Source organism: Tamandua tetradactyla, chromosome 3, assembly GCF_023851605.1.
Source record: "Tamandua tetradactyla isolate mTamTet1 chromosome 3, mTamTet1.pri, whole genome shotgun sequence".
NCBI lineage: Eukaryota > Metazoa > Chordata > Mammalia > Pilosa > Myrmecophagidae > Tamandua > Tamandua tetradactyla.
Genome location: NC_135329.1, coordinates 173,648,055 through 173,675,716, shown reverse-complemented (window position 1 = coordinate 173,675,716; position 27,662 = coordinate 173,648,055). Strand labels below are relative to the sequence as shown.

The window sequence follows — 27,662 nt, the reverse complement described above, 5'->3', positions numbered from 1 at the left end:
ATTTTAGTAAGAAAAGGTAAAATTTTCTAGGGATTATAAATAACCTGCTTATGATACTTTAGTATCTCATATATATGTGCTTCAAAACAAATTTTATTATCATAAATTCCTATTTGATATTTTTTGTTTATTAAAAACATCAAAATCCTTTTTTTTTTTTTAAGTAGATGATGCCTGTGAAGGGTGTGTTCTTGGCTTTTTTTTTTTTTTTTTGGTGCTTGGTTTTCGACTATCGCAAGTTATTGCTTTCAAGTCAAATAACAATTGCTACCTTCTATCACCTAACTAAAGTGTTCAGAAAAGATTTTGGTAATTACAGTTTCAAAACATAAGCCCCTACATGTTATGGACCCCTGTGATTTTTTGTTGCATTTCATACATAATTCATTGAACTTTTATTATTATTATTTTTTAAATTATAGAGTCTTAACTGTTTTCAGTTGATCATAGATGTGAGTAAAATTTATGGTTCCTAAGTGATGGATACATGATGGCTTATGGGGCAGCTAGATTCATTTAAAGGTCTTATCTGTGATCCCAGATGTGTGACACTGAGATGTTGACATTAGGAATTGCACATAGATTTTCAGCATTGAAACTTATGTACACACAGCTATTAGTGGTGAAGTAGCTTATGGCAGCACTGACTATATGGCCCTATGTGTGCATGTGCTTAAATCATTAAAAATTGAAATCATTCTTTTTCTTCGGACAATGATCATATACCAGTATGTAAGAGTTAAAAGGTTTAAATGGAGACCATTCCCTGCTGGGAGGGACTCTCATGAATGCTCCTATAAAATGCCATTATGCTTGCTTAGGAAGATTAAATACACCTTCAACTACATCAAGGACAGGAATTGTATCAGATTTGTGCTTTCTTGTATTCCTGCAGGCATGGGTAATAGCTGGCATGCAGTAGGTATTCAGTGAATAATTGTTGGATAAATGAATGACTGCAGAAATAATTTGGAGGATATCTAATTTATATTATTTATTGAATGACTTAAATACAATGATGAGTGTAAGCATTTTATAAACCTGTAATGGCTGCGATTAAAAAAAAAATGTATCTTGTAAAGTAAAGCATCATATTGCCAGGCTAAATTATCTTCAGTGTCTTAAAAAATGTATCTGCCTTATTCTTAGCTCATATTTTCCATAAATATACACCACATAGTGTATTTGCTATAGACAATACTGCTTTGTTGCTCTCAAGAGGGAACATTCAGTTAGTAGTTGTCCCAGGCATGTGTGACTTGCTAGGCTGTTGTGCAGTCTTAATAATAATTACCATGGTTTCTAATGATAACAATTCTTAATGAGTATTATTATGGTTAATAATGATTATATTTAATAATTGCATTCAATACTTATTTTCTTTAATAATAATAATTAGTACATGGGAACAAGTTGTACCATCATATTATCTTTAGAACGAAAATCTAAATCTATGGGCTGGTAGTTTGAAGAGCGTCTGCTCCCACCCTCTGTTTCCCAAATCCAAGTGAGTTAGGAGGCTTCTAGATCGGGTTGACAGAGAGGGCCCTCTAGCAAAATTTATTCCTGTGCATTCTAAGTGCCAGAGGCTGCAGCCATGTACACACTTATTTACAAAGAGGTTATATTTTTCTTGTAAAGTGCCTTCACCATGACCATTTAACTCTCCATGCCCTTATCCCTTTGCCTGCCTACCCATCCTTCACATAATGAGAACACAGAACACAAAGAAAAGACCCAGAGCAACAATTTATTCTGTGATATACTAATTTGTGTGAATTACGTAGGGCAGAGTCCATGTTTATTATTTATATGTTGGTAAAACTTTGATCTTCTTATGCCTTGGCTATGTTTAGATTTAAATGCCTGTATGACTTTTTAAAAATAAAAAAACAGTTAAAGAATCTTTGACAAATTAAACATTTTTTTTAGCTTTTCACACTTTGATACAAAGCAGAGAAATATTTCAGTGACAACAGATTTTAACAGATTTTCAACTAGACTAACTTGCTTTATTCTTAAGGGTAGTTTACTTATATTCTCTGAAAACAGAAGAGATATTCCCTTTCCAGTGGTAACTGGTGCTAATGTATAAAAATAATAATAATTAGACGAGACAGAGTTTTGTATTTGCATGCATATTTTGACATAAATTAAATATAAGACTTTCAGGATCAGGGGATTTTTCAGGCTAATTGATAACCCCAGTTACCAGGATTTTTAAAAAAAAGATATAAAAAAGGACTTCTAAATTCTTTTGACTTTCTTGAACATATTCACATAAAAGCTTAAGAGCTAGAATCAAATTTGCTCCCTGGTAGGTCCCTTGCAATGAGAAGCTTTAAAATATATTTCTATACAATATCAAACTTGATCTGGAAATACCATTGCTGACTAATAGTTAATGATAAACTAAAGACACTAAGGATTCGAGGCTCTATAAGGTCACCTTGACCTCACCTGTGTGCCAACTATAAACTTGAGGTCTAATGCCAGGGCAATCTGATTGGCACACTCCTATTTTAATGACTGAAATCAGAGGGCTTCTGCCACTGCCCTGGGCAATTCTGCTTCAGTCTGATAGTAATAATGGAGGGGGAATATCCACAGCTTTCCATTAAGCCCATAAGACTTGTTTAATCTAAACCACGGTCGATCACAGATGAGTGACTTTTATAACTATCTCTTCCCTTCTCATCGTGGTGACTGAGATTTGCTTTAATGTTTGTGTTTTGCTCTTGAATTTTGTCCCTCCAGGTTTGATGATTCCTGTCTTTTGTGTGGTGGAGCAGTTGGATGGCTCTCTTGAATATGACAACAGAGAAGAACATGCTGAGTTTGTCCTGGTTCGAAAAGACGTGCTTTTTAGTCAGCTGGTGGAGACCGCGCTCCTGGCCCTAGGGTATTCCCACAGTTCTGCGGCTCAGGCTCAAGGTATTCATGCATCTCCTTTCTTTTCCTCTAGTGTCTAATGATTTAAGGAAGAGTGTGCTTCCTGATGTAATTCTCCGAATAAGGGTTGAAGGTGGATTGTCAGATTTAGTTTCTTTCCCGAACAATGAACAGCAGATTGCTCCTTGTGGTCTTTTGCTTTGTGAAATATTTGACCAGCACCTCTAGAACGACCAAATAAATTTTCATTACAGTGATTGCGATAGGTTTCTTGCAGTCATATTTCTTTGTTATTTTGTCTAAGTTTGCAAATTGGTGTTCTCAGAGCCTCTGCTGAGATATTTGACTCCTTATCCAAACTTTAATACCTGATTTATAGGAATTCAATTGTTCAAATTTTTGTATTGCTTTGGACCTGTGGCTTCTTTATTTTATTGTCAGCTTTTAATTAAATAGAAAAAATTGGATTTGTCTTACTCTTTTGTATATTTGAAAACCACTCTGTAGTTTTGATGTGGTCCATTCATTAAAAAAAAAAATCACACTGTCTTTGTGATCAATTTCTTTTACCTATTTAATTAAATATTAAAATTGCATCATTATTTCAGCATACATTGTACAACTCTAGGGAGCCCATGTGAGCTTCTGCTGCTTCATTCAGAAGCTTAGGCCGTTGTCCTTTCATGCCAAAGAATTGATGAAATAAAAACAACCAAAAAAACAAAACAAAACAAAAAACGAAAAAGCCTACATCCTTGAAAAATGGGAAACAATTTTTTTTGTGGCCCAGTGGAATGATTATCCTTGTGTTTCAGCTTAAGTGATTGAATTATATATTTTATGAGTATTGTTATAGCACAGGAGAGAAATATAATTTCCAGGTCCTGTTTTATATATTTCCCACATTATCTTTATGTAACGTTGTATATTGTGCTGAGGATTTTTACTATCTTTTTTATGAGTTCATCTTCTTATCATTCCTAAGAACTATCAGTTGAAGTTATTTATTCTGATAACGAAATTATGAGAGATAAGTAATTTATATAAAATTATAAATATAGTGGCCTAGAACATTGTATTTTAAATTCCCAAGCTCTTTCATGACTCTGAATCTTAAGTAGATTATTGCTTTATCTAAAATGTTTTAAAATGTTAAACTGTACTTTAGGTTCTACCAAGAAAGCAACACACTGAAACCAGGAGATCAAGAATTTTTTCAGAGCAGGTATTCATTATTGCGAGTCCAAGTGCAGCCTGGATCAGGGTGTTTTAGCCAGATCGGTGCAGTAAAATATCTAAATCCTAGAGTCTGCTGCTTTCAAAGTGGCACAGTAAAGGATGAATCATTTCCTTTCTTCACCAACTTTCCTTCTTGTGTAAGGAATTCAGGATTTGATCCCAAGCAAATTACATACTGGGCAACATTGCTTTTATTTCATACTATGAGTCTTAATGAAATAAAAGAAGCCCCCCTCACTTTCCCCCATAAACTTTTCATGCCATTTTAGGGATATTTTTCTCTGAATGTAAAGGTCATTGTATCCCACTGCTTGCATCCTGGTGTGCCAGCTTCCTGTTTGACAGGGCTATCCATCTCAGTTAGCATAGCTGCTCAATGCATCGTGAGCTAACATGTGGAACACAGAGCACTAAGTGGCCAAGATTTGATTCTTGGCACATGCTGAGGAAGGGGGTCTCAAGAAATTTGCACTGGAGAGCCACACTGTTCCATTCAGTGATGTGGATGGAGAATTGTACTCACCCACATGAGATATACTAACTAGCAATAAATATGATCTACAGTGAAGGAGAAAACGGGAGAAAATCAAAAGCCAATATTTACTTACTAAACTTTTATTTTTTAGTTGAATCAGTGTTCTGAAGGTGCTCTAGATGAGAGAGATACTTTATTTTCTAGGTAAGCAAAGGCTTAATCATCATATTGTACTGTATAGTGATTATACCGTAATCTTACAGAGTTAAATAAAAACGCTGTTTATTTTGTTTTAAATTAGGTTGCTTATCTCCGTTTTGGGTAAATGGAAGAACTTAGAACTGTTTATTTTGAAATGAACATAGTGGATTTTTTTTTTCACTCAGATCAATAAAAATATGTAGTTTACTGTATTCTTATTATAGGCCAAAAAGCATGCAGGATGAGATAGGTTATTCATGTGCTGGACAAACAACAGACCAAGAGAAAAACTGAATAGAAGGCAGAGCAAAATGTGACTGCATATTTGAGGAGTGAGGTTTTATAAAAACACCTAGTTTTTTTTTTTGTTTTGCTTATTTGCTTGTTTAGTATTTAGTGATTTCTCCAAGATAGGAGAATCACTGGGCAACTTCCTGGTGAAACCATTTACAGCAGAGAGATTTTTGTGCTCCTGAACCTCTGATTCTGCTGGAAAAGTTGGGCAGGATTAAACTGCAAGATCAATGGGTTGCTTGAGCCTATTTTAAAATTGAAACTCTTGGAACATGAGTCTTCATTTTGATATGACTAGAAAAGAGTTTCTATAATTAAATTGGAAGAGTATTTCAGATTGTCTGTAAAAAAGAAAATATATTAGCAATGCCATCATTTTGGGGTGATGCTTAAGGTCCATTGACAAGGTAGTAGACCCGTGCTTTTGTGAGGTTACAGAGCCAGTTTCTTTTTCTGAGAGGGTGTTCCCTCCAGGTGAGCTGAAGAGATTTTACTGAGAAAGAGTATTTGCTTCTAAAGGATGTTACAGAAATTCTAAAACAGGGTTTTGAGGACTTCTTTTTCTCTTTGGTAATCAGTAAGAGCCTTTATTTGAAGACCGGATATTGGCACCCAAAAGAGGATAAGGGTATATAATACAGTCATAAATCATGTGCACTATACTTTTAGCTGACCTAAACCCTTTACCTTCCAACGTACGCACCACTAATCCTCTGTGTATTTTCAAGGATAAAAGATACATGATTCATCTGTCCTGTTGTTTTGCATTTGCAAAAAGCAGAAAGATGGCAGGCTCTTTGCTTTTCCCCAAAATAGATAGCTTGAGATCTCATGAACACTGAGCATTGTTAAAGCTACCTGATGGCCTCTGAGTCAATGGCTGTGAATGGAAAGTCTTCTAGTCTTTGGAAGAGGAGTGTTAACCTAGGACACTGATGCTTTTGGAGGGGGTGTGTGCATCAGAGTCCCCCTCCAATTTAAACTCATTACTCCCTTTATTCTCTTCTTCTCCCCTTTTCGTCCTTTTAATTCTGCCCCTTAGAACTTTTGGTAATAGCCAGGGACCTTCCAACACTGTCCAGGGAGTTGTTTAGCTCACTGATGAAGTAGCTCTTCATATATGCCAACACAAATGGTGGACTTTGGGAAGCTATAGGGATGTCAAGGTGATCCCTCATTGTGCGTATCTGACTTAATTTGTAAGTGGGCATTGTATTTGTATTTCTCCCCTGCTTTCTGTAAACTTTAAAATAAAATAAAATTTTTTTTTTAAGTCCAGAGGAGTAAATATTATTTCTGGATTTTTTTTTAATCAACATGACAACATACAAATAAAAACATTCTTACCATATGATCATTCCATTCTTGATACATAATCAATAACTCACAATATCATCACATAGTTGTATATTCATCATCATGATCATTTCTAAGAACATTTGTGTCAACATGCTGACAAATAAGTAAGTGAAAATCCTTTCTGATGAGTATTTTTTGGAACATATGCATATAACAATTGTGGGCACAAGAGAAGGTATATTAATCACCGTTAATTCGTATTTATGTTGCCATAATTAAATTTATGCAGTCATTTAAAGGATTTCTTTTAAAATGCACAAAAATATATTTAATACAATGCTAAGTGAATAAAGCAAGATGCCAAATATAGTTTCAATTATATAAAATTATATAAAAGCACACACGTATATATATAGAAGAGAGACAAAGGAAATATACTGAAATATCAACATGTATGGGTGGTAGGATTGTGTGGGATTTATCCTACTTCCTCCATGAATTCTTTGAATAATTGAAAGTTTTGCTACTTCAATTTTGATATGTAACAGTTCAGATTTGTCCACAGTGCATTTCTGTTGTTTTTCCAGTTTAAGATTAAAAGAATCAATAAGTCATTTATGAGCATCTGTGATGTATAAACAAGGAATTACTTAGCGATTTAATAGTGCTAGGTATTTTAGTTTCCTGGTTGCTAAAACAAATACCATGCAATGGGTTGGCTTAAACAACGGGAATTTATTGTCTCATGGTTTTGAGGCTAGGAGAAGTCCAAAATCAAGGTGTCTTGAAGACGATGCTTTCTTCCAGAGGACTGTGGCTTTCTGCGGCTGCCTGCTGGCAGTCATTGGTCCTTGGCTTTTCTGTCACATGACAGTACATGTTTGGCAGACTGTTCAAGCTTCTCTGGGTTCCGTTGACTTCTGGCTTCTTCCATTGGTTTTCTTTCTATGTGTCTGAACTTCATTCATGATTATAAAGAACTCCAATAATAAGATGAAGAGCCATCCTGATTCAGTTTGACCACACCTTAACTGAAGTAATTTCATCACAAGGTCCTATTGTATTATGGATTAACACCCACAGAAATGGGTTAAGATTAAGAACATATTTTCTGGGGGTGCCTAACTCCAAGCCACTACACTAGGTAACATTCGTTGAGCACTTTCTATGTATCAGGCACTATTCTAGAGATTTACGTGTGCTGATTCATTTAATTAGCACAGCAGCCCTCTGAAGTAAGTTATCCTATGTTTTCCATTTCACAGATAAGGAAACTGACTCAAAGAAATAGGGACAGTAACTTGCCCAGGGGCTCAGGACTATTGGACTGAGGAGCTGAGATCTGAAGCACAGTGAGCCACCTCTGAGTCAGGGTCCTTACTCACGGGGCTGTTTGTGACAGTCTGCTTACAGGAGTATAGAGTCAGGGTAGGAGTAAATTCTTATTTAATGATTTGGTTTTACTTTTTGACATAAGCCCTAAAAGGCAGGGCTCTTAGTATTGGGTGCTTACTAAATATAATTTGGTAATGAATTATATATGCTTGATAATGATGATATATATTTTTTATTTCCATGATAAGTATATAGAGAGACTTTTTCAAGGCAACTGAAACAGATTTCATGAAAAGTAAATAAACTCACAAAAACTTTGTACATTGAAGCCAACTCTTAAAGCCAAATAGAGGGCCTGTTTATAGGGTGAGTAATTCAAATATATAATTTGGTTATCAAGTTAAAATGATCCTGGATTTGAATATAAGCATGTTGCTTTTGCAATAACCTCTGAATTAATGAATTCAGCAGTACCAAATGCCTACTACATGCCAGACACTATTCTAGGTTCCTGGAGATAAGGAATGAAAAAGATAAAATCCAACTTTCATGGAGCTTACATTCTTTAGTTGAATTATGGATGAAAATCTTAGTGTATGAAATTATTAATGTAGGACCATCAGAGTTCAGCATTTTTGAATGCTGAAGTTCAGAGATTAGAAGATCACATAAAATTTGTTTATACCGTTTGGTGCTAATTTATAACTGAATATTCATTTTATTCTAGAAAAATGCTTCATAATTCCTGTTCTTTTTGTAAGAGGAAAAGATAAATGAGGAGATTGAAGTGGGTTAAAATTTCTAGGAAATCCTTGTTTGCTTCATTTAAGGAAGACAGACTGCTTATTCACCATTTCTATCCATTGTTTTTTTTTCATTCTAAAAATAGGCCTATCTTTTGCTTTCATTTTTATTGGTGAAATTCTTCAGTTCTTAGAGATCCTTTTCTTTAAAATGCAGAAGCTGTACTTGTGGTAGGCATTTATTCAGTGATTGTGAGTGCTTGGAGCTATGTACCCCAGAAAAACATGTTCTTAAACTTAATCCATTCTTGTGGGTATGAACCTATTGTAAATAGAGCCTTGTAATGAAGTTACTTTGGCTAGGGTGTGGCTCTACTGAATCAGTATGGCTATAAATCCTATTACACTAGGTCTTATAGAGAAGACCTCAGAGGGGAGAAAGACATAGGAAGCCACCATATGCGGGAAGAGAAGGGAACAGACCTTCCACGTGCATTGCCATATGACAGAAAAGTGAGAGTCCATGGATCATTGGCAGCCAGCCTCAATACAACAGTTTTCTGGGTGAAAGCATTACATTGATAGCACCTTAATTTTGAGCTTCTCCTTCCCTCAGAACTGTGAGCCAATAAATTCCTGTTATTTAAGCCAACCCACTGCATGGTATTTGTCTTGGTAGTCAGGAAACTAAAATGATGAAAGATTAAATAAATGAATTTAAAGATATCGTTAACCTAGAGAATTATATAGGTTCCTAAAAAGTGCTGGCCTACTTTCTCCAATAATTCGAATTTGAACGCATGGTCTAGAAACTATTGTGTTATAAAGAGTAATTAGTATACAGTGCAAAGTGAGCTCTGCATGTATTCCATAAATGTTTGTAGAATGAATGAAAACAGTTTTTGTAAGTTTCATTTTTACCAGTCTTTATCCATGGAGACTTTTTTCTTTTAAGCTTCTCTGTGAAGTTGGTTCCCATTCCTTTCATTAGCTGTTTTCATCAGAAGTGAAATATATTTGGACTCTTTATTGATCAGTTATTGTTATTTCTAGATTATTCTTGATCATCATTATGTAGTCAGTGATGTTTTGGCTTTGCCCATGGTGTAAAAGACTGCAATAATTACTTTTAGACTTATAAAGAGTAATTATCAAAAGGGACAAAAGGTACTTATGAGATTGCTGAGATCCAAGTTTGATTTTTGTGTTTTTGTGTTTTTTTTGTATGCTGTATGGTGCGGTCATGTGAGTATCCCATTATTGCAGCACTACTTGTTGAATTTTTCTTTACTTGTTTTTTGATTGTTTTTTGGGGAAGTGGTGTGAACTGGCAGTGGAACCCTGGTCTTCCCCATGGTAGGTGAGAATTACCACTGAACTAACCTTGCACCTTCATGGCAGGCAACAATGACCATTGAACTACCCTTGCACCCAGATCCAAATTCTTTTAATCAAATCTTACTATATATGATTTAGATGGGAGCTGCTTTTCATGTAAATTTTATCATTAGAAATGAATACACTTTCATTGAAATCATTCATTGTCTAAATGCTCTGTTCTTAAATTAATTCTTAAAATCTTTTTATTATGAGAAATGCAACATTTACAAAGTAGAGACTAGTGTATTCAGTATTCAAGCACCCATCTTCTGTGATCCTCGGTTTGAAACACATGGCCAATCCTATTGCATCTCTGTCTCCACCCACTTCTCACCCCTTTCCAACTGTGTTATTTAAAGCATATCCAAAATCTCATATTCCATCCATAAATGGTTTCACTATTTATCTTTACAAGATAAAAACTCTTGTAAAAACATAACTACAATGCCATTATCATTCCTAAAACAAGAGATAACAATTTCTTGATGTCATGTAATATCTAGTCAAGGTTCACATTTACATATATATAAAATTGGTGGTTTATTCAGATTGGTAGCCATACAAATCCATAAATTGAATTTGGTCGATGTATCTCTTAAGCTTTTTTGAATTTGTATATTTTTCTATCCTTTTGAAATAAAAAAAATTATTTTTAAACTGTTACATTGCTGATTTAATTCAGAATTATTTTTGTTTCACTAAACGTAGTGAAACTTTTGCCTGCAAAAGGGAAGATTATTAAAAGACATGTGTTGTCTGGAGCCAAGATGTTTTTCAAACTCTCAAAGTTTGACATTTTCCCTATTGAAAATGTTAAAATGATGTCTTACTCTGTCTTACTTTCTTTGTTTCTTTATTTGGCTCTCTCTTTTCTTCTACTTTTGCTTCTTTAATTAAACTCTCATGTTTGGGAGACTCTCAGCAGTTTTTTCTTTATAAGGGCAATGTGGAAAAAAGGTACGTGTTTAGAAATTTTAGGCCTTGGAGAAAACTTTTAACAAATAAGCTGCTTTAAGCTGCTTTTAGAAGAATTCCCAAAATTCTTTTGACTCCCAAAATTCAGTGACTCCCAAAAGAGAGCTAAAAAATCCTACCCAAAATTGCTATTAACCATGTCTCAGCACTCATTAAAGCTGGACAGGGCAAAAGGTAAAACACTGGCTAGTCTAACACAATTCTTTAACATGCCCCACCATGCTCTCTCCTCCTCTGCTACAGAAAGTTAAATATTCATATGTATGTGTGTGTATATATGTGAATGTATGTATTCTCTCTCTCACACACATGCACACACACACAGACACATACAGTATGACCTGAAACACTGCTTTCTAATTAAATGCTAAAGGAAAAATAATGCCCATCTGGTTTCCTGGTCCAAGCTATACTTAAGAATGAATATCTTATATAAATGTTCATAGTTAAATATTCCCTATATTTGTTTATATTGTCAAAAGTGTGTTATTTTAAATATGTAGATATATAATTATGTCTCACATAAATGTTAGTTGTTGGCATTATTGTCTATATGTATATTTGTAGAGGGTAAAAACCCTATCTGACCTCATTTGTGGGATGCCTAGCAGTTGAGTAGGTGGTGTTTGGTCAAAACTATTTGAGGACAGTGACTAAAAATAGTGATCTCATTTTACCTATGATCTTGCAATTTCTACTTGAACATCATTTTTAATCATATCAAGGAAATAATTAATTAAAAATATATAGCTCATTATTTTCTTCATCATTAAGGAAGTATTTAACAGTGTTTTCAGTTATCTGATTTGTTTGGGGCAATAGGGCATGGTAGTAATTAAGTTTGGTATATTTTTTAAACTGCTTAAAGTTCTTCTTGGAGTTTAGTGCTAATGACCATGACCTGGAGGGAACTAGTATATAAGTTCTGTGCTCTGGCATTCATGTAAAATGATCCAGGTAAAAAGGACCAAACCTCAGTGATATATAACCTTCATTTAATTATTAAGGCTGTGTCCCATTAAAAATATATAGCTCTGAAGTTACAAGAGGGAAACTTGCAAATTTCCATCAGTGATACTCTTGTATGTTGTATGTTGTAAGTAATTTTTAAAAATTTTATTCCCTTCTAAAGCGTAATTGTCTTTTACTAGTGTATAAATTTTAAATGAAAGCTAATGCCATTTGCTGAAGACCCAAATCCATTTGTGCTTTAAAAAAATGCAGTACAGATTCTATTCAAGTAACCCATTTGATAAAAAGCACATTCATTGAAACACATAAATGCTTCAATAGTACTGTTAACTTTTGGGTAGCTCCCTGAAATTTAAAGCTCTCCATTGATACACCTTTCAGTCTTGGTGTCATACCATCATATCCCAGCTCTAAATGAAAGTGTTTTGACATTCATAATGGACAGGAAAATATTCTTGGCTGTACAATATTTTGTAGTATTAAAATGATTTTTAAAAAACTTCATGGTTCCTATTTTTTCATTTTTGTTTGTAAATAAGCTCACTTATCTACATTTTATAATTTCAGTTAATTCTTTTCAAAATTATGGAATTTCAATATTACAGTTCTTTTACTTCATATTTTAATGTACATTTTACATTTATGCTTCTATGTGCAAGTTTCCCCAAATACAGTGTTACTGTATTTTTGTGTATGGAATCTCATCCCAATAAGAATTCATTCATCTGCATAGAGTTGGTAAGTGGGCAATTTATTTATTATTTAGATAGCCTGTTACATGTGGACCCTGAGCTGTTAGGACTTTCTCTTCTATCTGTAGTGACAGAGGAAAGCTCTGTTGTGGTTGTGGGAGGCAGAGGTGAAAAATGAACATTCATCTGGCTGTTTTGGTCATACTGTGGCACTCTGGTTTGGTTTCCTCGGTACCAGACAGATTTCAAATGACTGCAATGAGTATTTAAAACCCAGTGCTTTGAAATGTGCTGTCTTTTAAGGGTGTTTAGAGAGCTCTCAAGAGTCTTAAATCAAGGCACTTAGGGCACGTGCCATTTGTTTGTTCAGAAGCAGTAAATGGCAAAATTATTTGTGTGTCAATTAGAGAAAACACAGAGGTTTTTCCTCTCTCTCTTTTTGGTTTGAAGAAACCAAAAACAGCAACTCTATGCTGCTGTTTTACTAGCTCCTTACTTAGGTTGAAGAAGATTGCTGCAGGCAATATGCAAATAGTACCTTCAGTCCCTTTCACCTTCCAGTTTCCTACTCTTGCCAGAGAAATGCCTCCAACATATTCTTTCTGTCAGTTTTGTAAATCAGAGGCTGAGATTCTGGACAGTTCACAGCACATTTTAAACCTCTGTCTGCAATGATTTGGCTGTACAGCGCCTGATAAATTCCTCAGATAAAAGCAGGACCCAGGCTGGGCCACGGTAGCTCGGTGGCAGGGTTCTTGTCTGCTGATCTGGAGACCTGGGTTCGATTCCTGGTGCCTGCCCATGCAAAAAAAAAAAAAAAAAGCAGGGTCCACCATCACAGGAGTCAAGTTGAGAGAAGTCTGTTCCCTGACCAGTTTTTATAAACTTCAGATGGTGATTCTTCTTGAGAGTTTTTGCTCCAGAGCCATGGAAATAAATAACAATTCTAAATGTATTGTTTTATTATTAAGAATACAGTGATTCTTTAAGGAAAAAAAGACTTTCTTTAAAAGGGGCCTGTTTAGATACTTGGTAGTGGAAGATATATCAGAATTATTTGGAAAAAATTATTTTAATAAGATCTTTAGTCTTTTGAGCATTATTTGAAGAAATGTAGTTAAGTTTTACTATTCCCACTTTGCGGAGAGGAAAATTACAAGGAAACGTTTTAAGCTCACACCTTCACACCCCAATACTCTAGTTCTCTAACATATTTTCATTTCATTCATTCATTTAACAAAAGTTTTGGGGCCAAGCATTGTCCTGAGGATATAGTAAAGAACCAAACATATAATGTCTCTGTACTTTTAGACCCGGATACTGACATTCTGGAAGATAGAAAACAAACAACTAAATATCTGATAAGTGTTATGTAGAACCTGATGTTATCTTATGTACATTGACCCTATTCTTTTTAGAAAAATATGTTAATGTGAATGAAAAATAATTTGAGATGTAAGTTACATAATATAAAATTAAGCATTTAATGTGACTATTTCAGTGGCATTTAGTATATCCAAAATGTATAAACAACATTTTGTCCAACTCTAAAACAATTCTATCACTCCAAAACTAAAACCCACTTCCCCATTAAACAGTTTCTCCCCATCCCCCCCTTTTCCCCATCCATTGAAAGTCACCAATCTGCCTTCTGTTTCTGTAAATTTATCTATCTGGATATTTAAATAAATGGAATCAGCCCTGTTTTTGCCATATTATATAGAGCTAGGGTTTTGACAAATCTGGGCATCTAGAAAACAGCTGCTCTACCAGAAGTAAGGACAAATGTGAAGGTTTTGAAAGGGTTTTGAACACTGAAAAATAACTGTCGTGAATCTCAGGGAGGAAAAAATAGGCCACTTTGAGGTTCTTGCTCCACTGCCTATGTAGGAAACAAGGAGGGAAGAATAACAACTAAAAGTGATGTGAAACGTTACAAAGGGCTAGGCTATTTAGCATCAGCACTGGTGTCTCCTCACACCTTAGGAGACCCTATATTTCCATACAGTTTAGTCACCAATGACCTCCAGACAGAAGTTTGATTCCATTCATGTTCCTTTTCAGCAGGCAGATAAGAGCATAATATTTTAGAAAGATATTCAGAAGAAGGACTAAAAATAAAATGACATAGGCACTTAAAAGCATAAGCCTCAGCTTTACAAAAAATTTATCCCTGTGGACTAATTCATGTCTGGTGTAGAGTAAATGTAACATTGTTACAATTAAATTAAGCCATGGTTTAGTTTTTGTGAGGGAAATGGAATTTTTTACATAATAGACAGGCTATGCATATATTTAATAAGATTAGCTGATATTTACTGAGTGCTGTTATGAACTGTTTTAGGTGCTTAAGATGTAGTAATTCATTCAGTCCTCATATCAATCCTGTGAAGTACATAATATTATTACTTTACTTATATTTCACTGATAAAGAAACTGAGGGTCAGAAAGGTTTTTTTTTCCCTTTTTTTTTTTGAAGGGTGCTTGGGCTTGGAATCAAACTTGGATCTTCTGCATGGGAGGCAATACCACTGAACCACCTACGCACCCCTCAGAGAGGTTTAATGAGCTTGACTGACAACAAAAACTGGCCCTAGAGAATGTGCACTTAACCAGTATCCCATCCATTATATTTCTAGTCTCTCAATTGAGCCTAGAATTTGAACTAATAATAACTGTATTTTACAGATATAAACCAAAGATTGACATTTTGGAATTGCTAACTAAATGAACATACTTATTTTTAAATTGGGTGGGGACCTTGTTTTGAGTTAAAATAAAATTGAGCTGGGTATCTCGGGATGACATCTTATGACAGTGTATTTTATTAAACCCCATTTTTAAACATCTAAGCTCCTTACAGACTTACAAAGTTTTAATTGTTTTTCTCATAATAAAATAATATTTGTTAATTGTAGAAAACTAGAAAATAGAGAAAAAAGTAGAAAGAAGACAAAAATCACCTATGTTCCAACTACCCAGAGATAAACACATGTTAACATTTTGGGGTATTTCCCTTTAGTTGTAGTGTTATGCATATTTTTACATAGTTGAAATCATAGGTACACAATATTTTCAACTGTGCTTTTTACTGAATATAATGTGTAAATCGCATATTCTTTATTATTATTTCTAATACTTCATATTTGTGAAGTTTTTGGTTTTTAAAGCAAATGAGAAAGATCAGCTTTCTTTTGATTATGTGAAAGAATTCAGGAATGGTCAGTATACTGGAAAGTGTTAAGTTGCCCAGCACATATTGGATAACAGTGATTCACTCCAACATTTATGCAAGAATATGTAATCCTTTGAAAATAATTTTTTTTTCTCAGTTGGTTCATTGCGGGTGAAAGGTCAATTTTTTTTTTTTTTTTTTTTTTTTTTAATTATGGCACTGATCTGTTTTCTTTCTTCCCTCTACCTTGTGGTAAAAAGTTAAGTTTCTTAGTGTGGGAGAAGGGTAAAAAAAGACATTGGGTCCTTCAGGACACTTTAATTAATTGATTTTGTATTTTGTTTTTATAATAGTCATATTCTTACCCACATTTAGGTCTTTAAAAGACATATAGCATTGTGTGGGTTAGTTACTGAGTACTTACTAGTTTCATAATGACAGACCTTTGTTAAAGATGTCCTTAAGTCCAGGAATTAATAACTGATGACAGATTGTCTATTTTTTAGCCTCTGTTTTTTGCTGTGTGCAGTAGGATGAAGATTTTATGAGTCATTGGGGGGAAACTCTTAAGGAAGGTTTTTCCTGTGTATGAGTTGATTGAGGAGCGCCCACTATTGGAGGTATGGAATTTGTCAAACAAGTTGTGAAGGCCCATGTGTTTAGAGGAACAATGGGTTGTAATCCCTTTTTCTTTTTGTGGTCTTGCTGTGTATAGAAAAGAGACAAGCATAACTGTCTCCCTTCTGTATTTTGTAGTTCTAAGAATGACCTATCTGCTGCTTTTCACATTTTTTCCTGTTGCTTAGCAGGTGTGAGATGAACCTTTTCAGAATTCAAACGTGTTTGGCTACCTCACCCACTCCTTTCCCAACTGTGTCTGTGGCTCTATTATCTTCCTTCTTATTTGCTTTTGGGAGTCATTCAGCTGGTACCGAGGTCTGACCTCGAAAGTATGGACCCTTGGATGGGGTGTATTTGCTTTCACTTTAGATATACTTTTATAAAAGACATAGCAAGGATTGGTTGGCATTTATAACTCAAATTATACAGTAAAATGTATTCATGTAAGTAAAAATATCAGCCATATGAAACAGGAGTTTTAATTATGAAGCCAATGTTTTATCATAAGTATACAGATAAGACAGCTCTTAGGTGACACATTAAGTTACAGTTTGCCACTATGTTCCTTTTTCACTTTAATATCCTCCAGTGGATATTAAAACATACCCATTTGCAGTTCAAACTAATACAATTTAATATCAGCAACTTCTTTACCATCTTACTTACTGAGGGGGCTCTTCCTGTTAGGATCAATGATAAGACTGAGTCTCTGAGCAGAAATTAATTTAACCAGGCAGATTAAAAGGAATAGCCCAACACAGTTGTAAATCAGGAGGGGTGGAGTGTTCTCTCAGGAAACAGAGTTGCCACTTAGTAGTTAAGAAGGGATCTTGGCTGTCCTGAAGGTCACTAAAAGAACTAATTTGTCACCCAAACAAGTGCCCACCAATAAGGTATTTTGGAATGCCCCAGGCAGTACTTGCAAACAATGCATATTCTTGCTAAGTTTTCATGACTGTTTAGCCCGTGAAGACAAAAGACAGAGGTGTGTGTATTGTTGCTACTCATAATTCTAGTACATATAGAGTTTACTCTGTGTCAGGTACTGTTCTAAATGTGTTACATATGCTAACTCATTTAAGGCTCACAAACTCTCTGTGACATAGATAAAATTGTCTCCATTTTATAGGTGAGGAAACTAAGGCACAGAGAGATTGTGAGATTTATCCTAGGGCACACAGCAAGTATGTGGCAGAGTCAAGATTCAAATGTTCAAATCCCAAATTTTCAGTTTCTTGAGGCAGCGGCTTAACCACTACACTTCTCCTCTCCCTGTGCTCCCTCCCTTCCATCTCTTTATGCCACAATTAAGGCACTATTTTGGTAGTTGGTGATTATTAAAAATGTAAATAAGAGCCTCTACAAGGCCTGACCTAATATAAACAGACTAACTCATTAAAATGCTAAATATCCTCCCCACCCCCCCACCCCCACCCGTTTTTCTTTTTTTCCTCCTGAGGGTAAATTGGGAGAAGGAAGAAGGGCAAAGAACTTCAAAGACAATATGAGTGCATTCTCCCTAATCTGAAATATTTTGATGCTTCTGGAAAAGTGAGATGATTTTATTTCATATATATAATTGCATGAAGAATTATAAATTATATTTTCCAAAATACCTATGACACTAAATCGCAAAATGAATAGATAAAACTGATTTGTTCTCTGACAAATCAAGATATATGGCAGTGTTTTCATTGTAAGTGCCGTTTGTGCGGATGGAGCAGTTGAATATGCTACAATATGACAGGAACTGTTCCCAGGCGGCACTACTTTCACGTGGACATCCTGAGGTAATTTACAACCCCTTACTGAAATTTAAAAAACAAGCTGTCAGGCAAGCCCAGGTTGAACTTCTAAAGTCATGGCATGCAGATATAGCTTTCTAATTGACCTTCTTTATCATAAACCACTCTTCAGAAAGAAGTTGTTTTATCTTGTGGAGAGAATGGGCAATTTGTGGGCACATTTAGAAATTATCTCTCTTTAATGCATTTAATAGTTTCCTGGAAGGTATGTGTTGACTTCTTCTTACTAATTTATTTGTAGTAAGACTAAGTAGAAATTTCTTTTTCTGCCCAGTGGACTAGAAACAGAGTGTGTTCTGGGTTTCTGTGACAACTGAAAATTGGGGTGTTGTGAATTTAAGAACTTCTCAAAGGACTTGTGTCCTCAAACTGCCGCAGCCATTTGTTTGTCCTGAATTTAAAAAGGGTTTTGAAATGTGTGGGACCCAAATATTTCTGTTTGTAGCACTAGGGATTCTGTGAAAATGAAAACATTACTTTCTGTGCATCAGCCTTCCATGTGAGAGGGGTTGATAAAGATTGTTCCCTTTGTGATCCGTGATAGCTGATTTGTGATGGGTAGACAGAAATAGGAATTGGAGACTGGATCTTTGGATCGAAAAAGAAAATGAACAAGTCCATGTAGCAGATATTGGTCTACTTTGCATCAGATTTCAGCTGGGTCAATTCACCTATATAGGAGACATTATTCCACATAATTGGGACTTGTACTGGCTGCTTTTATGTTTTCCTTTTAGGTGTGTTTCTGGTTAGGTATAACAAAAAGTTGTCTGAAGTTGGTTAATCAAATTTAAATATTAGAATTCATTAAACAAACCAAATCAAACAATAAATAGTATTGCATTAAACTGTAAGAATATTGAAGTAAACTAGGTTAAAATTGGTGAGTGAAATTCGTTTATACAAAAATGAACAGCTAACATAACTAACATAACTAATTATAAACGATTAAACAGTATATTGATAAAAAAGAAGCATGTTGATCTGTTTTCTTTTCCCTAAAACACTAATAAAGCCTGTATATATTTAAGCATGTTTGTTGTTTTGAGGTATAATATTAATTGTTCAATTGTGGTGTGTAGTTTATCTCATTTAACTGTTGGGTCAGTTGAGAGCTGTCTGATACCGTGTAGCGGTGGCCCTGATCTCCAATTCTGTATCTGCTGCCTTCTTGTTTTGAATGAGGACGTTTAGTGTGGTGGTTGATGATATGGGTTTTGGAGTCTGTCAGGCTTTTAATCTTTGCTACCACCTCCCAGATCTGTGACTCTCTGCCTCAGTATCTTCATCTATAAAATGGGAATAATAATAGTACCTCCTTCATAGGATTATTATGAGGATTGAATGAAAACTCCATGTAGAAGTGCTTTACATTGCCTTGGGTACAGGATAAGCGCTTGATACATGGTAGTTGCTATTATTATTATTACTTTACAATGCTGAAGCCAGATATAATGTATCAATTTCTTTTGTTTTCTGTAACTGTCATTGATGGAGCCCCTCATTTGATACTGGCTGTGAATTACAAATATTATTTCCTTAATCCTTATGAATTTGTTATAGCATATGAAGAAGAGGTCCTTTGATAATCATGTTTTTTAATTGACGAAATCCAATTCCATGGCTTTGCATCAACTTGGAAAATAGTTGTTTCTTTTTTTGTGGCTAGAGTGCCACATTACTTTTTTCAAAGCACTTAATATTTTGTATATATGCTGGAAATATAATAAAGCTTTTTCCCAAAATCATCTAGTTGAAACATGCATTTTAAAAAATGAAATGGATATAATTAATGACAAGTGAAAACGTAAATTTGTATTGATGGCTTTATAATCAATGAAGTAGTTTTTTAGTCCAGTGACAGATGTTTTGGATCTTTCTTCTTTTAAACAGTTCCATAAACCAAGTTACCTAAGTAACTTTGTTTAATCTTTCTTCTTCTAAACAGTTCCATAAATCAAGTTACCTAAGTACAAATGCAGCTTTAATACAGTGAGCCCATCTTATTCAACTCAACTTTTTCCACAGCTGTATTGAAAAATCAAGATTTTTTTCCTTCCATTCTGCCTTTAACACAGTTCATATCTTTTCTCTTCTTCACAAATAGTTCCACTAGTGGAACTGTCTCAAAGCAAATCTGGGGCTGTGTGGAGCAGAAGGAATGAAAATGTTTTCCTCCAGGGACACACTTTGTCAGTAGGTATTTGTATCCTGGAAAATTTGAATGTAATGTGAACTGAGTTTGTTACCTTTGAATCACTGCCCCTTCATCTTTTCATTCTCCCTCCTGGAGCATCTCATAGGAAATAGCTTTAGGGCTGAATCCCATTATTTTGGTGCCCTTTTATTTGGACTTAACAATCAATGTTTAAAAAAGTAAATGCTGATATTTATGTGACTAAAAAGCCCAACGATGAAAACATGATGTCATGTTGTTATATTCAGTTATGTTATGACAAACAGGGCAGTAATATAACTGTAAATAGAGCAGTAGGAAATGAAACAGTGGTGAACTCAAAAATAGTTTTAATTTAGTTCTGATTTATTGACTTCTTTCTTCTCACCTCTTCAGTTTTCTTCCATTCTGTTTCTCTTTTCTTATTTGAAATCTTCCTTTCTATTCTTTTTTTTTTTTTGAGTTATAGTCTATTCTTAAAAAACTCAACATGGATTACCTATGGGAAAACTTAGAATTTGCAGACCTTTCTTCTCCCAGTTAGAACATGTGTGGTCCCATCCTGTTTTGGTATGTGTTTATTTTAATATTAGAATTACCAACTGAGAGCTAATAATACTCTAAGAAAAGTATAATTAGGAAGGTAAATCAGTATCAAAAATTGCATGGTATACCTCAAAGTCAAATACAATTATTAGTGGATAATCTTCTATTTGATAATTATCCATTCATAGATTTGTATATAAAACAGTGTTTTAAAAATTTGAGTATTTAAAAGAAGTTCATTCAGTTTCCCACACAATATACTCCAGTAGATGTTAGACAAAATAACCTACTTGGGTATAATAGAACCACACCTATGGAGAAATAATTGAGATACACTAAAATAAAATGATTACAATATTCCTTCTACCAAATATTATAATGTGACTTCTAAGTCCTGGTGCCCACTCCCTTCTGGGTCCAGAGGTCCTGTTTTTAACTCCCCCAAGTGCTCACTCCTGCCCAGGGTGCATGGTTGATGGCCACCTCTTTACTCTATGGCCTTTTGCAGGGGCAGTAAGGGGGGCAGTAGTGATGTGACAAGTTGACACACAGGCTTGGTGGGCAGAAGGCATCCACACAGAGAAGGAGAGCTTCCCCTCAGAGGTCTTGGAGAGAAGGGTGGAATATCATGCCAGGGGCTAGACCACAAAGGGCGCAGTACAGACACCATAGGTCTAGTTTCCAATTATAAAGATGTGCATGGTTGCAGAAAACTTGTGGGAGGAGGGGCAATAGACCGAGTAAACATCCAGCAAGCTCACCCGCATTGGGAAAGTAAGGTTTTAATTCATTTAATCAAATTTCTGATGAATGAAGTATCCACTGTCCTGTCAAATACAATAACATATCTATAGTATTCTAATGCAGCTTGGATAGCCATATACTTTATCTCAGTTATTTTTTTTTAAGCAGCAGGCATTATTAGTATTAAATGCTTGTTATAGCAGTAACATTTTCATCATATTATACGTAGTAGCTAATAAGTTAAAACAATACCTTATAACATTTTAATGACTCATATGGCTCATAATGTTCTCAGAGATTAATAGTAATATTTATGACTTAGTCTCCATTTCAAGTAATTGTGTCTGCAACAGTTCATTGTTTCGATATATTGAACAGTTATTTAAGATTTGGCCAATGGGCAGTTGGCAAATTTAGAGCTGTTTTGCTCCCAAAGATAGCATTTTCCCTTGGGGATTGTCATCATACATATATAAGGCATGTGTTATAACCCTGTGCTGTGAGAGACAATGTGCTTCTCACTTCAGGCCCTATATTTTACTATGTAATTTTTTATGGTTCTCATTATTGTTTGATTTACTTTATTTTTTAGACTGTATTCAAATTGAACTGTCGTTGTTGCATTCACCCTATAGATTTTTCCTCTCTTTATCCCCAGCTTTTCACAGTCTGAACTGAATGCTTCCTCAGTATTAGTTGTGATCTACCCTTTACTTAGTCAGAAGACATCTCTGTTGTTGTGCTCAGGTGACCGGTTCCCTGCCACAATTTCCTGCCCATTTACCCCTCTCTCATACACTTGTCTGGGATCACTCCCGGAGGGGCAGGTATATACTGAGGGATTCCTGTGAGACCCTGCTCCTGTTTGAATCATTCTGGGTTTTTTTTTTTTTTTTTTTTTTTTTGTGCTCGCAGAGAGCAGAGTGACGGGCTTAAGGCTTTTCTTTAGTGGAAGCCAAATGGTGTTTCGAAGGGAAAGGCTTTTGCAAACTGGGGCTTGTGACAGGCAGGAGAGGCTGGCTCGGGAGTCTTGAGTGAGCGCTTTGACACACCGAGTAACAGCCCATTATCACTTGTGCTGGTGTCAAAACAATACAGCAGTTTGAACTGCAGCTAGGCTTACTCCTGCTGTCACACATGCTCCCGCCTAAGTCATTAGAGTGTTGGCGTGGGCTCCTTCCGGGATCAGTCAGAGATGCATTAGGAGATGTGGAAGTGTTTATTAATTCAGTCTTAGAAGTGATTATTAATCATCTGCTGTGTGTCAGGCACTGTGAGGGAAGGGGGGTGCTGGGAGTAATGGGGAGGTTCCCATATCAGTTTGACAAGGACCCTGCCCTCAAGGTGCCTCTTGCCTAGGAGAGCATATACATACAGTGGCTGTCAGGAAGATCAACATAAGAGGGGGCAAACAAAACTGCTTTGAGATTCAAAAGAGGAAAAAAATCTTATCAGGTTGGAAGCATCAATTTAGACTTCCTGAGGGAGGTGATGTATGAGAGGGGCCTTGACAAGACTGGAGGATTTTGATGGGCAGAGATGAGGTGAGAGAGACAGTTGGCAGAGAGTTCTGTTTGGCTGGTGTGTAGGATATGTTTAGGAGATATCAGTACTCAGGAATCTATTGTAATGAGGCGTCAATGCCAGGCTAAAAAGCTAATGTTTTATTTAGTGGTGTCCTGCTGGAGACTTTTTCTGTGTATACTAAGAAGTTAGCTTAAGTATTTATCAGATATGGCTGCAAGTGAATACATGTAGCAGAAACTACCATAATGGTTTAAAAAAGTAGAGGTTTATTTGTGTCAAATAGATAACCAGTCCAGGCTAATACATTATCTCCACAATGCTATAAGGAACCCAGACTCTGGTTCTCTTTCTTGCTTTTTCTTTTCATGGTTGCAAAATGGCTTCCATACTTCCTGACATCCAGTTCAGATTCCAGGGAAGAAGAGAGTGGGGAAAAGAGAAGGGCAAAAGGCAAGTGTTTCTCCTCCTGAAGCTCTGTCTTTATTATTCTGGAAGGGATACCTTCCTCCAGGACTTATCTCAGTCTTAGGTCTAGAGAGTCTGGGAAATTGTGCTTTTATTTGGCTCAGAGCTCTGCTCAGAACAAAAAAAAGAAATTGGTATGCTCTAATAAGAAGGAAGGGGAGAGTGGATGTTGGATAGGCAAGGAGCAGTGTTGGCCATAATTTGTTTGGGAGTCTATCATGAGAAATCAGACAAGATAGAGAGCAGAAATAACAATGCCAGTAAGGGCTTCTGATTAGCTTCAGAAAGAAAAAAAAAAACTTCAGTATGGTTTCAATTTTAGATTTGTTTAATGAAAGAATATGAGACAATTTGGGAATCTAGGCTCTAAATCTGGCATCATTATTAAGCCTGCATATGTTTGAAGAAGTCACTTCTCTGTACTTCAGTTTTCTTGTCTATAAAGTTAGGGGCTTCTAAGCCTAGAGGGCCAAAATCCATGATTTTAAGAAATGATTATGTATGTACTTTTAATGACAATTTTCAGATTAAACACTGAGTAAGTTATAAAAATAACTAATATGGATTATGAGAAAATAGTTTACTTAAAATGTTTCCCCCTAACTTGAGGAACCAAAGAGTCAGCAAAAGTATTTCATGTATTGATTTTAAAACATACATTCTTTAGAAGAACAGTCTGTGATATTTCTTGGCACTGGTGTTTTCTGTTATCAACTATACTCATGTTTAGTTACTGTAAGGAAAGTAAGAGATAAGATTCATTCTTGAGCCCCTACTCTAACTGGGTTATTTATAATGTGACAGTTTATTACATAGTCTTTGTCTGATAAGTAGCTCAGTTACATTCTCCATGTATTTTACAGTTTCATCCAGGTAGCTTGTACCATACAAAGCAATGATGCACAGTTATATTTTTCATCTGTTAATTGTTTCATTAGCTGAGGTGTTGTCTCCCCTGTTCTATCCCTGATTTCCCTCCTCAGCAACCAGTATAAAAGACTAGCTCATATGTACCCACATTGTTTTAGGTGTGTGTGTGGGAAATACAAAGAAATATAAAATTTGGCCTCTACCTTTGGGGGGCTCATCAGGTTGAGAGTGAAGACAAAGACACAGACACATGTAGAACAGCACTGGGGACTAAACAGTGGCGTGCCGAAGCAGGTCTCTGGTCTTTGCGTGCTGTCTGTGAGTGGGGTTGTGACCCTCTCTGAGGGGGTCTCTCCTCCTGCCCCAGGTGCTCATTCATTGACTTTCCCAGATTTTCTGGGATCTTGCTTCATCATTTGTCCCCAGAATTTCTTGTATCTTTTAATTCTCTCTCTCTCCATTGGCTCTTTTTGCTTGATCTATAGAAATACTGTAAAAACTGCCCCACACTAAAACAGGAATTTCCACCACATTTTTGTTCTTCCTTATTAAATGTTTTCCAAGTATGCACCACTCCCTCCTTATAATTTAGCTCCCATCTGTCTCAAATCACTTTTTCACTCCCAGGTCAACAGTATTTTTCTGTACACCAAATTTAGGGACCCCCCACAATCTGCTCTAACTCTTCCTTTGCATCTTCCACCACCCATGTAACTGCTTGCATTTCCTACCCTCATTTGAAGTTAAATTTCTCTATTCCTCAGACACAACATATTTTTTCCTGTGACTCTTTGTGCTGGTTTGAAAGGAAGTATGCCCCCTAAGAAAAGCCATGTTTTAATATAAATCCCGGTTCATAAAGGTAGAATAATCTCTATTCAAAACTGTATGTTTGAAACTGTAATGAGATCATCTCCCTGGTTGATGTGATTTAGTTAAGAATGGTTGTTAAACTGGATTAGGGGATGACATGTCTCCACCCATTTGAGTGGGTCTTGATTGGTTTATTGAAGTCCTATAAAAGAGGAGAATAAGAGATTCAGAGAGATTCAGAGAGAGCAGAGAATGCTGCAACACTACAAAGAAGAGAGTCCACCAGCCAGTGACCTTTGGAGATGAAGAAGGAAGATGCCTCCCGGGGAGCTTCATGAAATAGGAAGCCAGGAGAGAAAGCTAGCAGATGACGCCGTGTTCGCCATATGCCCTTCCAGCTGAGAGAGAAGCCCTGACTGTGTTCGCCATGTGCCTTCTCACTTGAAAGAGAAACCCTGAACTTCATCGGCCTTCTTGAACCAAGGTATCTTTCCCTAGATGCCTTTGATTGGACATTTCTTTAGACTTCTTTTAATTGGGACATTTTCTTGGCCTTAGAACTGTAAACTTGCAACTCATTAAATTCTCCCTTTTAAAAGCCATTCCGTTTCTGGTATATTGCATTCCAGCAGCTAGCAAACTAGAACACTCTTACTTTATGAATTATCTGAAATGCTTGCTACCTCTCTGGTTTACCTGGAACACTTAAAACCCAATTAAGTGGGCCATCCTTCCATCTGACTGCCCTTTCACCAAGTAGCTTTAGTTACTTTCTTCTCTATGCTCCTAAAGCACTTACCTTCAAAACAGCAGTTAACACAATGGATTATAGTCTATCTGCCTAATTATCTCTTTTTTCCACTAGTCTGAGTTTTTCTAGTTTAGAGACCATGCCTATACTACTGCTTCTCATTAATCCATACTACAAAATAATGGTTAAAGTACTATCTTTGCACCCACACTGCATGAGTTCATAAATTGACTCTTCTGCTTGCTTACTTTGTGACATCTGATAAGTTTGTTAATCTCCATGAACCTGTTTCTTTATCTGTAAATGATAGTCCCATCCTCATAATGTTGTGAGGATAAAATGATGTCATAGTGCCTGGAGTATGGTAGGTATTCATATTAAAAAATACTTGCTGAAGAAATATATTAATAAACATAACAATAGTCATTTGCTGGTAATATTACGCAATTTTTTTGAATGTAAATATTAGAAAGGAAAAGTAAAAGGGGTTGTTATGAATAAATATAGTTGGTAAAGTTTTGAATGATGAATTCTACTCTTTCCAAAAAGGATAGGGTCAAGTTTTAAGTGAGAGGTGGGTGACAGAAGAGGAAAGTGAAGATTGTTTTTTTTTCCTAGACATAAAATGTGATTTGGAAGGAGGCCTTACAGGAGGTGGCAAAGGAAGCTTTGTTAACCAGAATAAGAGAATGTTTGTGACAGGGAGAGGAACTAATTCAATGAGATTTTAATTTGATATATAATAATATTGTACAAATGGGATCTTTATCCTAAGAAGAAGAAAACTACTCCAGGTTAATAAATGCCATTTATTAGCAATTACTATTTGGACTTCTTTAATTAGAAAAAAGTCACCGACATCTAAGATCGCTAATGATGTTTTAGATGTAAGCAGCAAAGGCTCTTATGACCCTTTTCTTTTCTTTTCTTTTCTTTTTTTTGTATTTACAAAGGTGAATGTAAATGTTTTACCAGACTATAAGTGTATATCTTGATCTACTTTTACACTTATTAATGCTTAGTTATAGTAGGAAAATTCATCATAGGTTTTAACACTTGCTTTTATGATAGTCTTATGATGTCATTTCTATGTAGTACATTGCATTAAAAAATAGAGTGGCCACCCTGAACAGCCAGTTAAAAGAATGGAGCATTCATTCTTCTTGAACTGCAGCCTAAAATATTCCATAGTTAAAGTTCTAGTAACATGCGTTGTGAGGTCAACTTTTTGGAGTTGTAATCTCACCTCAAGATTGCAGATTGGTAAAGATGAGAATTCCCAGCATTCTTTGTCCAATTCTGTGGGAAGAACCAAAGTTTGCAGATGATACTGGAAAATACTGAGTTCAGATAAGTGAAGTGTTGTTATTTTTCTATTCTAATTGGAAGTTACTTGCATTGAGGAATGGGTAATGTGTAATATCAATTAGAATTCAAATACCAATTGAGATGAGAATACACTACCTGAGGGACAATAATTCGTTTTGCAATGTAGTCGCGAAATTCAGGGTAGTTGATCTCAGCTGCTTCAAATATCATTACACTAATCTCAGAGCCTAGGATTAAATTTGACTGAGGAAACGTCCTTTCAGGTCGGAGTTCAAGGAATCCTGGTTAAATTCCAGGATGACTTGCTCATGATACTTTTTTAAATCAAGTTTTTGTTTTATAC

At 35.5% G+C, this 27,662-nt stretch overlaps 1 protein-coding gene across 7 annotated transcripts in view; it reads left to right on the top strand.

Moving 5' to 3' along the window:
* Window positions 1–27,662, top strand: part of SATB2 (SATB homeobox 2) — a 276,598-nt gene that overhangs the window by 107,090 nt on the left and 141,846 nt on the right. For 6 of the 7 annotated variants that reach the window (XM_077154588.1, XM_077154587.1, XM_077154583.1 and 3 more), the window contains one exon: window positions 2,758–2,934. In XM_077154588.1, coding sequence (XP_077010703.1) covers window positions 2,763–2,934 — 172 coding nt within the window. In that variant the 5' untranslated portion in view covers window positions 2,758–2,762. Of the gene's footprint in view, window positions 1–2,757; window positions 2,935–2,986; window positions 4,811–27,662 lie in introns of those variants that run through there. The other variant, XM_077154590.1, reaches the window with a different exon arrangement.